At 43.8% G+C, this 16,892-nt stretch overlaps 1 protein-coding gene across 1 annotated transcript in view; it reads left to right on the top strand.

The window, feature by feature from the left end:
• The window catches only part of LOC138674289 (pyroglutamylated RF-amide peptide receptor-like), a 469,095-nt gene that overhangs the window by 441,205 nt on the left and 10,998 nt on the right, over positions 1-16,892 (top strand). Inside the window, exon 4 of the mRNA XM_069762153.1 lies at positions 3,787-4,022. Coding sequence (XP_069618254.1) covers positions 3,787-4,022 — 236 coding nt within the window. The remainder of the gene's footprint in view (positions 1-3,786; positions 4,023-16,892) is intronic.

Consider the following 16,892-nt stretch of genomic DNA (forward strand, 5'->3'; position numbering starts at 1 on the left):
AAAAAAGATGATTCTCCCTTAGGCATTGCAAAACTTGACGAACGTCTCGTCTATGGGTGGAGAGATTAGGAGAAAAGATGAGAATGTTGTCTAGATAGACCACGACACTGGAGTAGAGGAGTTTCCCGAACACATCATTTACGAACTCATGGAATACAACAGGAGCGTTGCAGAGGCCAAACAGCATAACTAAATACTCATAGTGACTGTCACGAGTGTTGAATGCGGTCTTCCACTCATCCCCAGCACAAATTCGAATGAGATTATAAGCTCCACGCAGATCAAGCTTGGTAAATATCTGTGCTCCCCTCAAGCGATCGAAGAGCTCAGGAATAAGTGGCAGCGGGTATTTGTTCTTCACTGTAATGTTGTTTAGGCCTCTGTAATCAATACAAGGACGGAGAGAAACATCCTTTTTCTTTATGAAGAAGAAGCCTGCTCCAGCAGGAGAAGAGGACGTCCAAATGAAACCCTTGGCAAGATTCTCTTGAACATATTCCGACATGGCTTGCATCTCTGTAGGCGAGAGGGGGTAGATTCTTCCTCTAGGAGGAGTAGCTCCAGGAACGAGATCAATGGGGCAGTCGAAGAGTCGGTGTGGAGGAATACTCTCAGCCTCCCTTTTGTCGAAAACATCCGAGAAGGAACTATAGACGCAGGGCAATCCGGAAGAGAAAGAAGATGGAGAAGAAGCACCTACTGGACGCAATGGCAGCAGACAACTCCCCTGGCAGAACTCTCCCCAGTGCAAAATATTACCATTATGCCAATCTAAAGAGGGCTCGTGGTTCCTTAACCATGGAAGACCAAGAAGTACCGGATGAGAGAGACCGGCCAAAACATAAATTGCAATTTTCTCCCTATGCAAAGCTCCTACTAGAAGCTCCAACTCATGTTAAACTTGAGTAATGGTCTCCTGTAAAGGTTTACCATCTATGGATGCAGGGATTTTCCAAAGTCCTCACAGGAACAGAGAATTTAAGGACCTCCTCAAGCCTAATAAAATTCCCCGCAGCAGCTGAATCTACATAAGCGGCTACTGAAAAACCTTTACCATCAACATACAATAAAACAGATAAAGTAAGAGGTAGAGAGGTATCACATACACCTCGGGAGGCCTCTCTTACCTGACCTAGGCGAAGAAGTTTTCTGGACACTCTGGACAAGCTCACAGCAGATGGGAGGCACTTTCGCAATAAAAGCAAAGACCCTGAGTACGTTTCTCCTTACATCATTGTTCCGACATCCTGAGACGATCGACTTGCATTGGCTCAGGAGCAGACGCCGTGGAGGACATGCTGGATCTAGGACTGGACAGTCTATGAGTGGAAGGTGAACGGTGAAGAAGTCTCCTCTCTCTGGCACGATCCTGGAAATGAAGATCAGTACAGGTAGCCAGGGAAATCAAATCCTCCAAGACATTTGGGGTGTCACGACGTGCAAGTTCGTCTTATATATGACCAGAGAGTCCCCGCCTGAGGGCACCCACCAATGCCTCATTATTCCAGCCTAAATCAGATGACAGAGTACGAAACTGAATAGCGTACTGGCCTACAATTAGGGACCTTTGGTGGAGGTTAAAGAAAGCCTCAGTAGTAGAGGGCAGACGTCCCGGATCATCGAAAACACGATGAAAAGTCTCCAAGAATACAGACAACTGGGAGACTATGGGATAGTCTTGCTCCCAGAGAGGATTAACCCATGCCAAGGAGTCCCCCTCCAGATGGGAAATCAAAAAGGCTTCTTTTGCCCGATCAGTGGGGTATTGCTGGGGCAAAAGTTCAAAATGGAGGCAGCATTGATTAAGAAAACCCCGACACAGTTTGGGATCACCACTGTACCGAGGTGGTTTAGCCAAACAGGGAGGAGGGTGGGGAGCGGAAGCTGAGGCAGATGTAGAAGCGGCCAACTGCAAAGAGAGCAGCCGGTCATTTATCGAAGCCATATAACTAAGAATATGGGCCTGGGTGTCTCACTGCTGAGCTGAGCTAACTCCTGCTGTAGGCCAGCTAGCTGAGAAGCATTCCCAGGATCCGTAGACTGAAGCGAGGAGAGTCGGGTGTCCATTGTTTTCATGAAGGACATGATATGGGTCTGATTCTCCCGTAAAAATACCAGCTCTTTCTGAGCGGCAGAAGCTCCAGCGGGGTCCATGGCCTGTGTTTACTATTAGGATTCAGGAAGAGCCCAAAAGTGGATCCCCTGGGTCGTGGCTCTAGAGCCCCCGAGGCGAGGATGAGCGTGCCAGATAGAACCACCCCCTACATAGGGAGCGTTAGGAGCAGGCCCAAGGGGATGGAGACACAACTGCTAGAGCCAAAGGGGCAGCTACAAGGAGGAGAGGAAAAGAGACAGAGGACCAAAGATAACGGACAGAAGCAGGGAGAGCTGGGAGACAAGACTTGATGCCTGACTGGTACGATTGAGGCACAGGAGTGGCACTACAGAGACACAGGACAGATGCAGCAGAGACACCGGGCAAGAATGACAGAGACACAGGACTGGTATGGCAGAAGCACAGGGTGAGTGCAGCAGTGGCACAAGGCTGGCACAGTAGTGACACAAGGCAGGCACAGCAGAGACTCTGGGCTGGCACGGCAGAGACACAGGGCAGGAATGGCAGGGACACGGGACTAGAATGGCAGAGACACAAGGCAGGCACGGCAGACACTCTGGGCTGGCACGGCAGAGACACAGGATTGGAATGGCAGAGACACAAGGCAGGCATAGCAGAGACTCTGGGCAGGCATGGCAGAGACACTGGACTGGAATGGCAGAGACACTGGGCGAGTGCAGCAGTGGCACAAGACTGGCACAGTAGTGACACAAGGCATGCACAGCAGAGACTCTGGGCTGGCACGGCAGAGACTCTGGGCAGGCATGGCAGAGACACAGGACTGGAACGGCAGGGACACAGGGCTAGAACAGCAGAGACAAAAAGGGGCCTGAGGATAAAGAAGGCACTGGCAAGAAATGCAACGAATTTCCCTAAGAAGCACAGGCGTCTTAACTAACAAGACGCCAGGAAGAAATACCCGATGGGCGCTGCCATATTGCGGAGGAGCCACCAGGTTGCGACCTCTCAGGAAACCCAGCAGCGGAGGAGGCGCGACTGCACATGCGCGAGGAAGCAATGCGCCGAGATCCAGAAAAGACAGAGGAGGAGCGGTGAGGGACCGAGTCAGGAGCGCGCCGAGAGATGGGAGAAGGCAGGTAAGTATCCGAGGTCGTGACAAGATGTCTACATGTGGTCATCAAGTGGTTGTGATGCCTCCTGTCACCACCATCGGGTTTTGTTATCATATATTAATAATTAATTGAATGTTTACTATGAGCAATTTCAATTTACTGCTGATTAAAAATCCTCTCTATTGTCAAGAATAGGGGGATTTTTATTTCTATAATTTACCAATCACTGCTGGGGTTACTGGCCCAACCTATGGAGTGTCTGGTTTCCTAGGCAAGAAGCACATGCTTGCGCACTGTATGCAGTCTGGAAGTGATGTTCTGAAGCAAGCAGCATGCTAGATCCATCTGCTGGTAGCATACGAGAGTCCACAGATTAGACCAGTTCCACGATCATGTCACTCTTCAGGAGCACACAATCTCTGACAAACAGGAAGCTTGGAGGGAAAGGAGCAGTGAGCTTCTAAAGAAAATTAGAGCAACCCTTTAGCAAAATGTGCAAAACGATAAAGATAGAAAGGTCTGTAATTGGTTGGAAACTCTATACATTCTACAATCATTATGCTTTAAATATTTCCTCTTTATCATTTTGTCTTGCAGGTGAAATATGACTTACTCTACAACTTGTACCATGTATGTTGCCTTGAATCATGGAGTGATGCTGCCCTGCGCAGAGCCTATGCCATATTTATCCTGGTGGCCCTGTTCTTAGTGCCCCTTGCTGCCATGCTTCTTCTGTATACCCGTATCGGGTACGAGCTGTGGATTAAAAAGCGCATTGGAGATTGTTCTGTGCTGAATACTTTAAGCCGTAATGAGATGGCAAAAATCACAAGGTATAATTACATAATGTGCTTCAGTCCTAATTTAATGGAGTCTTGATTCTTAGTAAAAATTAGTCTTATAATTGTCTTTGAACTGTTTCAGTTCTTATAAGACTAAGAAAGCCTTCAAGATTAAAATATGCTTTTTTATCCATAAAATAATTTATACCTATTGATGATGTTTAGATGGTCCAAGTCTTGTGCTCTCAATCTGTATAACATCAGGTCTAAAGACAGGGCACAAATGGTCTTTTGTAATGGCTGGTGTTATTTAGATGATCACATAGGGTATATATTATGTCTATTCTAACACTGAAGGAAAAATTAGAAGAAAATCAGAAGAAAAGCCTGGTATCATTACATGACACTCCAAAACTTTGATCTCAAATCACCTACTGAACTTTACAATTACATCAGCACAACATTGACTGCAATATTACTAGAGTATGAGGAGCAACACCTATTTTCTTTTCGTCAATTAATTAGTCATGGTCTCAGAATTAGAAAACGGTAATGAATCCCATAACCGTTTCCACTCTGTATCATTATCTGTCAACAAGCTTCAGGTAATATGATTGTAAGAAAGAAAGCTACATGCTTAATTTCACAAGCGTAGAAAAAAAAAAAGTTGTAAAGGAGGGTGTAGCAATGTATGAACTCACATAACATCCAAGGTCAAAACATGCAATAAAATCAAGTTAAATCTGCCAAACACATTGTAAGTTACTACACAAAGCTGACCTATTGTAGCTCAGGGTTTAGACATGGCCTCTCTAGGGCACTGTTCTAAGTCTTAGTGTGTCTGCCACTAGGGTGAGTTAATGAGCTGATGGCACAGTTTATATGTTAGTGAAGAAAAATAAATCCCAGCACCCAAGTGTTGATTAATGCTCATTTAATGGAAGTTCATTCAAGACGTTTCAGCCCATCCTAGGCTTTTGGCAATTGTGGGATGGGCTGAAAATTCTTGAGTGAACTTCCATTAAATGAGTATTAATCAACACTTGGGTGCCGGGATTTCTTTTCTTAGCAGTGGTGACTCTTTGATTTTAATCATACTGTTTATATGGCAAACTCAGTATAGAGTATAATGTGATTGGGATCATATCTGCACTAAACATTTATTTTCAGTTTTATCATCACCCCTCTAATGTTTGGGCAAGTGGGTGGTTGCTTATCGGTAGCTTGCACCTGTGCTGCTTTAGCATTTATTATCAGGGGCCTGCTGCACCCTGCGAGTGCATTTGTCATTTGACAAGGTTTTGGTGAGTCTGCTCTTCATGTTGTGTTTTTTTTGAGTTTTTCTATGTTAGCTGTTTTTGATATTAGAGTAGGACTTGCAAGTTGATGAGGACCCTTGACGTTGGGTTGTAAGCTTATCCATTTTGGCCAAAATTGTAACTAATACCTCATCTAATGTATTATATATATTATTTAATTTTTCATCATTTTTGCACTTTTTATCATCTTTTTGGCATAATGAAGTCTGAAGATTACCAACAAATTTTGCAGCATAATGTAGGGCCCAGTGTGAGAAAGCTGGGTCTCCCTCAGAGGTCATGGGTCTTCCAGCAGGACAATGACCCAAAACACACTTCAAAAAGCACTAGAAAATGGTTTGAGAGAAAGCACTGGAGACTTCTAAGGTGGCCAGCAATGAGTCCAGACCTGAATCCCATAGAACACCTGTGGAGAGATCGAAAAATGGCAGTTTGGAGAAGGCACCCTTCAAATATCAGGGACCTGGAGCAGTTTGCCAAAGAAGAATGGTCTAAAATTCCAGCAGAGCATTGTAAGAAACTCATTGATGGTTACCGGAAGCGGTTGGTCGCAGTTATTTTGGCTAAAGGTTGTGCAACCAAGTTTTAGGCTGAGGGTGCCAATACTTTTGTCTGGCCCATTTTTGGAGTTTTGTGTGAAATGATCAATGTTTTGCTTTTTGCTTCATTCTCTTTTGTGTTTTTTCATTTAAGACAAATGAAATGAAGATAATAATACCAAATAATTTGTGTTTGCAATCATTTTCAGGAAGAAGTGAGTATTGTCTGACAGAATTGCAGAGGTGTCAATACTTTTGGCCATGTCTGTATAGTGCTGGATGGCCCGCCTGCTAATACTATGGGCGTGAGCAATAGATTGTCCAGACACTGTGCATGACATTTATCTGTGTGAATAGTGTCTTATGCAAGCCTTACCTGTGTGCATTTTTGCTACTAAGTGGCCAGCCCCTCTAATGTTTGGGTGAGCGGGTGGTTGCTCTCATCGGTAGCTTGCACCTGTGCTGCTTTAGCATTTATTATCAGGGGCCTGCTGCACCCTGCGAGTGCATTTGTCATTTGACAAGGTTTTGGTGAGTCTGCTCTTCATGTTTTTTTTTTTCGTTTTTCTATGTTAACAGTTTTATCATAAGAGCTGAAAAAACGATGGTGCTCCGGATCTGTCATAGGATGGACACCAGAAAACCCCTTTAGCATAGGGGTCTGATTGGGCAGAACAGGTGTATAATACTAATGAAACATACACTCATAAACCTACCAATTCATGGAGGTGATGGTTGTCTAGAATTAAAAATACACATAGATGAGGCTTGTATAGGGCGCTGGTAATACTAACACACACTGTAGCGCACAGTGGAAGGCTTACATCCTATTAGTGATGCCTATACTATTAGATCAAGTGGTCTGCTCAGCACTATAGAAGGTCACCCCACAAGGGCAGATACCACAATTTACCTAACCAACAATAAAGAACCTGGCTGTATCCAGCATAAAAATTGAAAAATATGCAATAAAAAGATTTTTAGCAGAAATGTCCGTTCTTGATATGACGCATGAATCAAATTCGCCCATTCAAATAAATGTGTCTGTAAAACAAAAAATTGACAGAACATGAATACCATCCATGTGTCATCTGAGTGTGTTATTTATTTTTTTAATGTGTAATGGTTGGGAGACGCTTGGAATTATTTTTTGCATATAAGTAAAATGGTTGCTAAACACGGATGCTAAAAACGGACACATGGATCAAAAATGGATGAAAAGCTGATCCAGGACACTGATGAAAAATGCTCTATTTTTCCTCTCTTATCACTTCTGAATGAGGCCTGAGTTTATGCCTATGTGAGAAATGTGGACATGTAACAGAAAAACAATGAAACCGATAAATTATAAACTGATTCTGTGCAAAAACGCCCAGTGCTAAAGGTGGAGATTAATTCTAAAAATCAATTTTGTTTTTCTTGCATGACATGTAATAGTTTTAATCAATTTCTTTAACTCCTCAGTAAAATATAAAACATAACAGATCTGGAATCACAAATCTCCGTTTGTCTATTTTGTTCAGATCTGAAATCACAAATCCCACAGTAAATAACTGATTAGCATATAGATGTATTACCTGCTATCTGGTGCTTCTTACCGCCTGGGGAACAGCGCTTCCATCTTTGTGTATAGGTAGTATACAGTGATATTACTACTGGGTAACGTAATCGAACTTGACCCTGGACTGGAGATTCTCGGTTCTCACCTAATCTCCTGAAAACATGACTGCACATGAGAATGACTATGTAATATATGAATGTCTAATATGTCTCTCCAAGCTATATTATTGAATTAAGAAACTCAAGTATGAACATTTGTTAACTCCATCGGAATGGCAGGACATAACATCATGGTATTTTTCCAGCAAGGAAGATAAGAATTACTTTCACAATTACTTCTGGAATGAAAGATTCTCACAAATGAATGTCAAACAATGTCAAGAGCAAGACAAGAAAGAGACATGGGAAAATGAATTTCCGATGACATGAACCTTATGGGAAGTAATGATAGGTCTGGTGGATATTTTAGTGAAATGGAAGCTGTATTGACAGCAATTAATAGTGACATGACAATGTGGCACCTATTTGTCCTTTCATACTGGACAATCAATTCTTAATGAGAACGATGATTACTCATGGGTATGTCAACGTTATCAATCATCTTCGGTCCTAAGGCCAGTCTCACACGTCCAGATAATTCAGGTACCGGAAAAATCGGTACCGGAATTATCCGTGTCCGTGTGCTTACGTTGAACATCAGTGTGGCACACGTGCGGCAGCCGTGTGCTGCCCGTGTGCCGACTGAGGACCACACGGACCGTGCAGGAGACAGCGCTAGAGTTAAGCGCTGTCCCCTGCGTGCGGTGCTGAAGCCGGTATTCATCCCTTCTTCCCAGCAGCGTTCGCTGGAAAGAAGGAATGAATAATCTTTTTTTTTATTTATTTTTGTTTTTAAAATAAAGTTGCCGGTAATCTGCCCCCTCCCACCCCCTCCCAGCTCCCTCGGCGCTTACATACTCTCAGCGTCGCTGCTTGTCCTGTAAGAGCGGTCACGTGGTGCCGCTTATTACAGTAATGAATATGCGGCTCCACCCCTATGGGTTCGTCGTTGCTGCCACAGTCACTGCAACATGTGCAGAGTTGAATTCCACCGTGTGGGCACATCGCATTTCAGCCGGTGAACTGGCAGGCCCAATGACTTCTGTAGAGATGTAAGTCGTTGAGCTGCGGGATGCGAATTGCGGAAGTGAGCACACAGCGACCGTGCCCTCTGCAGAAGCCCATGTAGTCCGGGATCCGGGATAGTGGGACAAAAATTGCTGGACAACCAGGTTCAAAACGTGAGCCATACAAGGCACGTGTGTGACATTGCCCCGGCCAAGGGCTGCACCCAGGTTTGCAGCATTGTCGCACACAGCCTTCCCTGGCTGCAGGTTGAGTGGAGACAACCATTGATGGAACTCGGTCTTCAGAGCTGACCACAACTCCTCAGCTGTGTGACTCACATTTCCCAGACATTTCAATGTAAACACTGTCTGATGCCGTTTAGCCCTGGTGACAGCATAGTGAGGAGGTGTGCAGGATTCCGTCTGCGCAGTTACAACGTGGGTGGCATTACCAGACAGGCTTTGGGTGCAGGTAGAGGACTGAGGGGAGGTCGAGGAGGCAGAAGCAGTGGAGGAACTTCTAGATATAGAGGATCGGTGAGCAACTCGTGGGGACCGCAAGACTTGGACAGCAGCCCCTTCTCCTAATGTCGCTGTAGTTACCCAGTGCCCAGTCACCATAGTAACATAACATAGTAACATAGTTAGTAAGGCCGAAAAAAGACATTTGTCCATCCAGTTCAGCCTATATTCCATCATAATAAATACCCAGATCTACGTCCTTCTACAGAACCTAATAATTGTATGATACAATATTGTTCTGCTCCAGGAAGACATCCAGGCCTCTCTTGAACCCCTCGACTGAGTTTGCCATCACCACCTCCTCAGGCAAGCAATTCCAGATTCTCACTGCCCTAACAGTAAAGAATCCTCTTCTATGTTGGTGGAAAAACCTTCTCTCCTCCAGACGCAAAGAATGCCCCCTTGTGCCCGTCACCTTCCTTGGTATAAACAGATCCTCAGCGAGATATTTGTATTGTCCCCTTATATACTTATACATGGTTATTAGATCGCCCCTCAGTCGTCTTTTTTCTAGACTAAATAATCCTAATTTCGCTAATCTATCTGGGTATTGTAGTTCTCCCATCCCCTTTATTAATTTTGTTGCCCTCCTTTGTACTCTCTCTAGTTCCATTATATCCTTCCTGAGCACCGGTGCCCAAAACTGGACACAGTACTCCATGTGCGGTCTAACTAGGGATTTGTACAGAGGCAGTATAATGCTCTCATCATGTGTATCCAGACCTCTTTTAATGCACCCCATGATCCTGTTTGCCTTGGCAGCTGCTGCCTGGCACTGGCTGCTCCAGGTAAGTTTATCATTAACTAGGATCCCCAAGTCCTTCTCCCTGTCAGATTTACCCAGTGGTTTCCCGTTCAGTGTGTAATGGTGATATTGATTCCCTCTTCCCATGTGTATAACCTTACATTTATCATTGTTAAACCTCATCTGCCACCTTTCAGCCCAAGTTTCCAACTTATCCAGATCCATCTGTAGCAGAATACTATCTTCTCTTGTATTAACTGCTTTACATAGTTTTGTATCATCTGCAAATATCGATATTTTACTGTGTAAACCTTCTACCAGATCATTAATGAATATGTTGAAGAGAACAGGTCCCAATACTGACCCCTGCGGTACCCCACTGGTCACAGCGACCCAGTTAGAGGCTATACCATTTATAACCACCCTCTGCTTTCTATCACTTAGCCAGTTACTAACCCATTTACACACATTTTCCCCCAGACCAAGCATTCTTATTTTGTGTACCAACCTCTTGTGCGGCACGGTATCAAACGCTTTGGAAAAATCGAGATATACCACGTCCAATGACTCACCGTGGTCCAGCCTATAGCTTACCTCTTCATAAAAACTGATTAGATTGGTTTGACAGGAGCGATTTCTCATAAACCCATGCTGATATGGAGTTAAACAGTTATTCTCATTGAGATAATCCAGAATAACATCCCTCAGAAACCCTTCAAATATTTTACCAACAATAGAGGTTAGACTTACTGGCCTATAATTTCCAGGTTCACTTTTAGAGCCCTTTTTGAATATTGGCACCACATTTGCTATGCGCCAGTCCTGCGGAACAGACCCTGTCGCTATAGAGTCACTAAAAATAAGAAATAATGGTTTATCTATTACATTACTTAGTTCTCTTAGTACTCGTGGGTGTATGCCATCCGGACCCGGAGATTTATCTATTTTAATCTTATTTAGCCGGTTTCGCACCTCTTCTTGGGTTAGATTGGTGACCCTTAATATAGGGTTTTCATTGTTTCTTGGGATTTCACCTAGCATTTCATTTTCCACCGTGAATACCGTGGAGAAGAAGGTGTTTAATATGTTAGCTTTTTCCTCGTCATCTACAACCATTCTTTCCTCACTATTTTTTAAGGGGCCTACATTTTCAGTTTTTATTCTTTTACTATTGATATAGTTGAAGAACAGTTTGGGATTAGTTTTACTCTCCTTAGCAATGTGCTTCTCTGTTTCCTTTTTGGCAGCTTTAATTAGTTTTTTAGATAAAGTATTTTTCTCCCTATAGTTTTTTAGAGCTTCAATGGTGCCATCCTGTTTTAGTAGTGCAAATGCTTTCTTTTTACTGTTAATTGCCTGTCTTACTTCTTTGTTTAGCCACATTGGGTTTTTCCTATTTCTAGTCCTTTTATTGCCACAAGGTATAAACCGACATGTAACACCCCTGACCATGTCTACTCGTCCAAGTGTCTGTGGTGAAATGCACCCTGTCACACACAGAGTTTCTCAAGGAAGCGGTGATGTGTGCGACACACTGGTGTAGCGCAGGCACAGCTTTCTTTGAGAAGTAGTAGCGACTGGGCATCTGGTACTGGGGCACTGCGACAGACATAAGGTCTCGAAAATCCTCTGTGTCCACCAGGTGGAAAGGCAGCATTTCTGTAGCCAACAGCTTGCAGATGGAGAAATTCAACCTCTTAGCTTTGTCATGGCTAGGAGGAAATGGTCTTTTACTTGTCCACATCTGAGGGACTGAGGGCTGGCTGCTGTGCTTTGACGGAGTTGAGTAGGGTGTCCCCGGCAAACTGCTGGTCTGTGAGGAAGGTGCAGGCGGAGATGTTATGTTGCCTTGATCAAAATGTGGTGTCAATGTCAGAGAGCGCTCAACAACAGCAGGTGTTTCCACTTGCAAATGTCCTGACGACCTGCCGATCACACTGGCTGTTGTGGGTAAAAAGGTGTAAGGTCTGTGCGACTGCTGTCCCCACAGTCACAGAGGATGAAGAGGATGCGGATGCACTTGATGGGCCAGATGGTGGTTGACCCGGCCCACTAGGCCGCATTGTAGCACAGTGAGCTTCCCACTGCAACTTATGCCTCATATCCATGTGACGGTTCATGCATGAAGTACTCAAGCTAGTCATTTTTTGTCCTCTAGTGAGATTTTGTTGACAAATCTTACAGACAACATGAGTTGGGTCATCCTTTGCAATGTCAAAAAATGCCCAGGCTATGCAAGGCTTAGAGCCCGTGCGACCTGAAGAGCCACCACGACTTCTAGTCTGAGGCACAGTTGGGGTTGAGGATGCAGTTGTAGACGTGCTTCCAGTACTCCGTCTCTGTCCAAGAAGGCGCACCGTTACCTCGTCGTCAGACTCGTCACAAGCATCCTCCTCCACCTTCCCTGCTGACCTCATGGACTGGCAGACTGGGGGTTAACAGTAAGTGGGGTCTACAACCTCGTCATCATCATCCTGTGTGTTCTCACACCCATCGTCCTTAGAGCCAACCTCTTCCTGTCCCGACCGAAAAGTCAAGTTTTCGTTCCAATCAGGTATCTCAGTCTCATCATCATCTTCCTCATTGTCTCCACCAACAGGAGTTCCAGTTTGGGAACGAGGGTCTACATTATGCTCAGAACCTTCTTCATCTGGGCCTGGATCCGACTCACAAAGATTCTGGGCATCAGTGCAGATCATTTCCTCGTTTGGATTCACAGAAGCTCTGGAGCAGACCTCTGATTCCCATGCTATTGTATGTGTAAACAGCTCTACAGACTCAACCATGTGTGTTACCCCATGCTCAGACGGGTGGCTGGAGACTTGGGAGCTGTGAGGAAGCAAGTGTGATTGGGGTGACAACTCTGAGGACTGGAGTAGTTGTGATGTTGAAGTTGACATGGAGGAGAGCCCACTTGAACGAGCACTTGATATCCGTTCAAGCACCTGCTGTTTTTGTGCCTCATCTGGAATTTTTGGCGATGCTTGTAGCGATGGTCGTAAGAAAGGGATCATATCAGATTGTCCACGAAAAGAAGTAGACATCTTACTTTGGCTGGAAGATGGTCTTTCTTCTGCAGATGTTACTGTTGCTTTACCATCTACCCCACGGACACAACCTTTTTTTCCCTTTTCAACACCCTATTCCCTTTCCACCAGCAGCAGGCCTTTTGCCACTCATTTTAGTGCTTAAATAATTGGCAACTCTGTATCTGTAGTTGTTGGCACAACAACCGATGGATGAAAACCGAGCAGAACTCAGTGGCCAAACTGTGGTACTAGGCCCAAAACTATTAACTGGATTAGATGCAGTAAAAATAGAGATACACAGGCAGTATAGTTTGCTTCACAGGCGGGCTACTCTGCTGACGTGCAGACACTGCTCCTAGGCCCTAAAGTAATAACTGGATCAGATGCAGTAAAAATTGAGATACACAGGCGGTGTAGTTAGTTTCACAGGCGGGCTACTCTGCTGACGTGCAGACACTGCTCCTAGGCCCAAAACTATTAACTGGATTATATGCAGTAAAAATAGAGATACACAGGCGGTGTAGTTAGTTTCACAGGCGGGCTACTCTGCTGACGTGCAGACACTGCTCCTAGGCCCAAAACTATTAACTGGATTAGATGCAGTAAAAATAGAGATACACAGGTGGTGTAGTTAGTTTCACAAGCGGGCTACTCTGCCGACGTGCAGACACAGCTCCTAGGCCCAAAACTATTAACTGGATTAGATGCAGTAAAAATAGAGATACACAGGCGGTGTAGTTAGTTTCACACTGTGCTGACGTGCAGACACTGCTTTTAGGCCCAAAACTATTAACTGGATTGGATGCAGTAAAAATAGAGATACACAGGCAGTGTAGTTAGTTTCACTGGCGGGCTACTCTGTTGACGTACAGACACTGCTCCTAGGCCCAAAACTATTAACTGGGTTAGATGCAGTAAAAAGAGAGATACACAGGCGGTGTAGTTAGTTTCAAAGGCGGGCTACTCTGCTGACGTGCAGACACTGCTCCTAGGCCCAAAAATATTAACTGGATTAGATGCTGTAAAAATTGAGATACACAGGCGGTGTAGCTAGTTTCACAGGCGGGCTACTCTGCTGACGTGCAGACACTGCTCCAAGGCCCAAAACTATTACCTGGATTAGATGCAGTAAAAAAAGAAATACACCGGCGGTGTAGTTAGTTTCACAGGCGGGCTACTCTGCTGACATGCAGACACTTCTCCTAGGCCCAAAACTATTAACTGGATTAGATGCAGTAAAAATAGAGATACACAGGCAGTATAGTTAGTTTCACAGGTGGGCTACTCTGCTGTCGTGCAGACACTGCTCCTAGGCCCAAAACTATTAACTGGATTAGATGCAGTAAAAATAGAGATACACAGGCAGTATAGTTAGTTTCACAGGTGGGCTACTCTGCTGTCGTGCAGACACTGCTCCTAGGCCCAAAACTATTAACTGGATTAGATGCAGTAAAAATAGAGATACACAGGCGGTGTAGTTAGTTTCACAAGTGGGCTACTCTGCCGACATGCAGACACTGCTCCTAGGCCCAAAACTAGTAACTGGGTTAGATGCAGTAAAAATTGAGATACACAGGCGGTGTAGCTAGCTTCACAGGCGGGCTACTCAGATGATGATCAGACAATGCTACTAGCCCAAAAGGATTGGCTGAGCTCGATTACACCAAATGCTGTGACAAACTCTTGCACAGCACTGGCACAGACCTGCCGGGCAAACAGTGCTATGAACTGCTGTAACCTACCCTGAAAAGGGCTGATATTACAACTAGTTCCGACTCCTCCCGACTCCCTAAACCTATCTCTCTGAAAATTCGTTAAAAAAAAACCTCTTAGGCTGTATAGCGCCCACAGCAGCAGCGGTGCCATCTAACACTAAGCTGCAGCAGTGAGGAAATGGTGGCAACAGGGCAAATGGCTTGTTCTTATAGGGCAAGGACATGTGACATACACAGCCAATGACACATGCCCTTGCTTGTGTGCATCACATGCACATTGCTATGTGTGTGTGCACTGCTGATAGGCTGAGAGACTGCACCGCCCCACTGTAAATGCGGGAAAGAAAAAAAATGAAGATCGGCATTATTTCAGCACAGATCTATCCCCTGCCCCCCCCCCCCACCCACTATGCACTGAAACAGTCTATTAACAATGATAAACAGCTTTAATGTGCAAATCAAGTTAGGCTTTTGGTGAACGAACAGTTATCAAACAGAAACTCGAACAGACGAATTTTAAGAAAATTGTTCGAGTTCGTCGAACGACTCGAACACCGCCCAAAACAGCTCGAATTTGAAATTGGCAAACAGTTCGACTCGAACACCGCTCATCTCTATTTATGAGTCCAGTGGCCAATCCAACATAGTGACTGACCGATGTCTCTGTATCTACTCTCATACAAGGAGGGTTGTGAGTCACTAAGTAGAACCACATCCTGGGCTTTTAAAGCCAGAATGACGAGGAATTTTATTGATTGTAATTTAAAAATTTACAAATTTTTGGCTTTAATCGGTAGGAAAACCTGGAATGTATTGATTTCATAAGAGAAAAATGAGAGCCACACTGATGTTAAAAAATGGTCACACAGACTAAAAAGGGACACACGGACCACAAATGGATATAAATCAAATCCAACAAGCTGGTAAAAAAATGGTCCTGTTTTTTCCTGCACAAAAAAATTGAATGTCTTGATGAGGACTAACACAGTTTATGTTGTCCTCACATCTTTAAGGCATATAAGAAAATAAAATCTGCCCCTATAGCCTTTACTTGTGGTGCCATCTCAAGAAGTCTTTTTAGTCCATATGGAACTTGGACCTTCTGATCACTGTACAGAGGCTTCTGATTTTCCAATTCCAGAGTCAAGAGTTGCAGATGTCTCCAACAAAATATTGGGAAATTTATGAAAATTAGATCTGGACTTCTCGTAAAACAGACCCCATTTTATGTAAGCTCTTAACTTGAAGCACCGATTTTAGGCAATATAAAGAGCAGCTGCGAGAAGCCTCCTGAGCAGTTCATCATGAAGAACACAAAAGAATTTGCGAAGGTGTTTAAACACAGACAAAATATTTTTTCTCTGGGCAAAAACTCCAGATTCGGCCTTGTCTTCATAGACATTAGGTTAATACATTTTGATGCAAATAGTTGTACATACCTAGAGCAATTTAATATCTAGAACTTAGAAGGGTTGTTTCAGCAAAGACCACACTTTTCCATTGGAAGATGCAAGTGCGGCTTCCAACCCCATTTGCAAACCGTAATGGGATTTTTTTCTCCCTCATATGATAAGAAAAACCCGTTTAATAGTTACAAGTCAGATATAATTATCTGTATCTAGTGCTATACATCTGATTCTTTTGTGATCTGATCTACATATGTACAGAAGGAACAGGAAACATGTTTAGAGGTGGCATCAAGAAATTTACAGATATAACTAAAATTAATGTCTTCATGCCTGGCTTAATAATTCTGTCATGTAAGCCTGGTGTCCGGATATAAAGACTGTACATGGAATATGGAGAAATTTTATGAATAGCTCGGAAGAATGTAATTTAATAAAAGAATGAATACAAAACATTGAATATCATTTTAATTATAGCTGATGTCCTGTAAGAAATAGACTGGAAATGAAAACTGTAATTAGAACCTAATTTTGATCTTTGAAATGCGAATAAATGGTTTACAAAAATTTCAAGTCAAAGTGATGTTATATAATTATTCAATAATCACGATCAGAAAAGTTCATGAACTGGTACATATGGCATTTAAACTACCAGTAATTGCATTTTATGACTCTATGTACTCCAGCTAACGTACCTGGTTGGAACATCATATAAAGATTGAGATGAAGTATCCCAATTCTCTTTACTTTAGAGTTTCACAAAATTGTGGTTTGCGACAATTTTTACACATCAATGTTTTGCTTGTGGCATCTCAAGTCTCCCAACGCAAACTTGGCAGTTTCATATATTCTATGAGACCTCTCAGACAGCCAAATTAGATCTCATTCTTTGTACTGACGAGGGGCAATACCTCAAAACACCATGTCTGCAAATTGAGATTATTATTTGGGCTTTATCCTAAGTCATGCGGCAAGCTTGT

Source organism: Ranitomeya imitator, chromosome 4 (genome assembly GCF_032444005.1).
Source record: "Ranitomeya imitator isolate aRanImi1 chromosome 4, aRanImi1.pri, whole genome shotgun sequence".
Classification (NCBI taxonomy): Eukaryota; Metazoa; Chordata; class Amphibia; order Anura; family Dendrobatidae; genus Ranitomeya; species Ranitomeya imitator.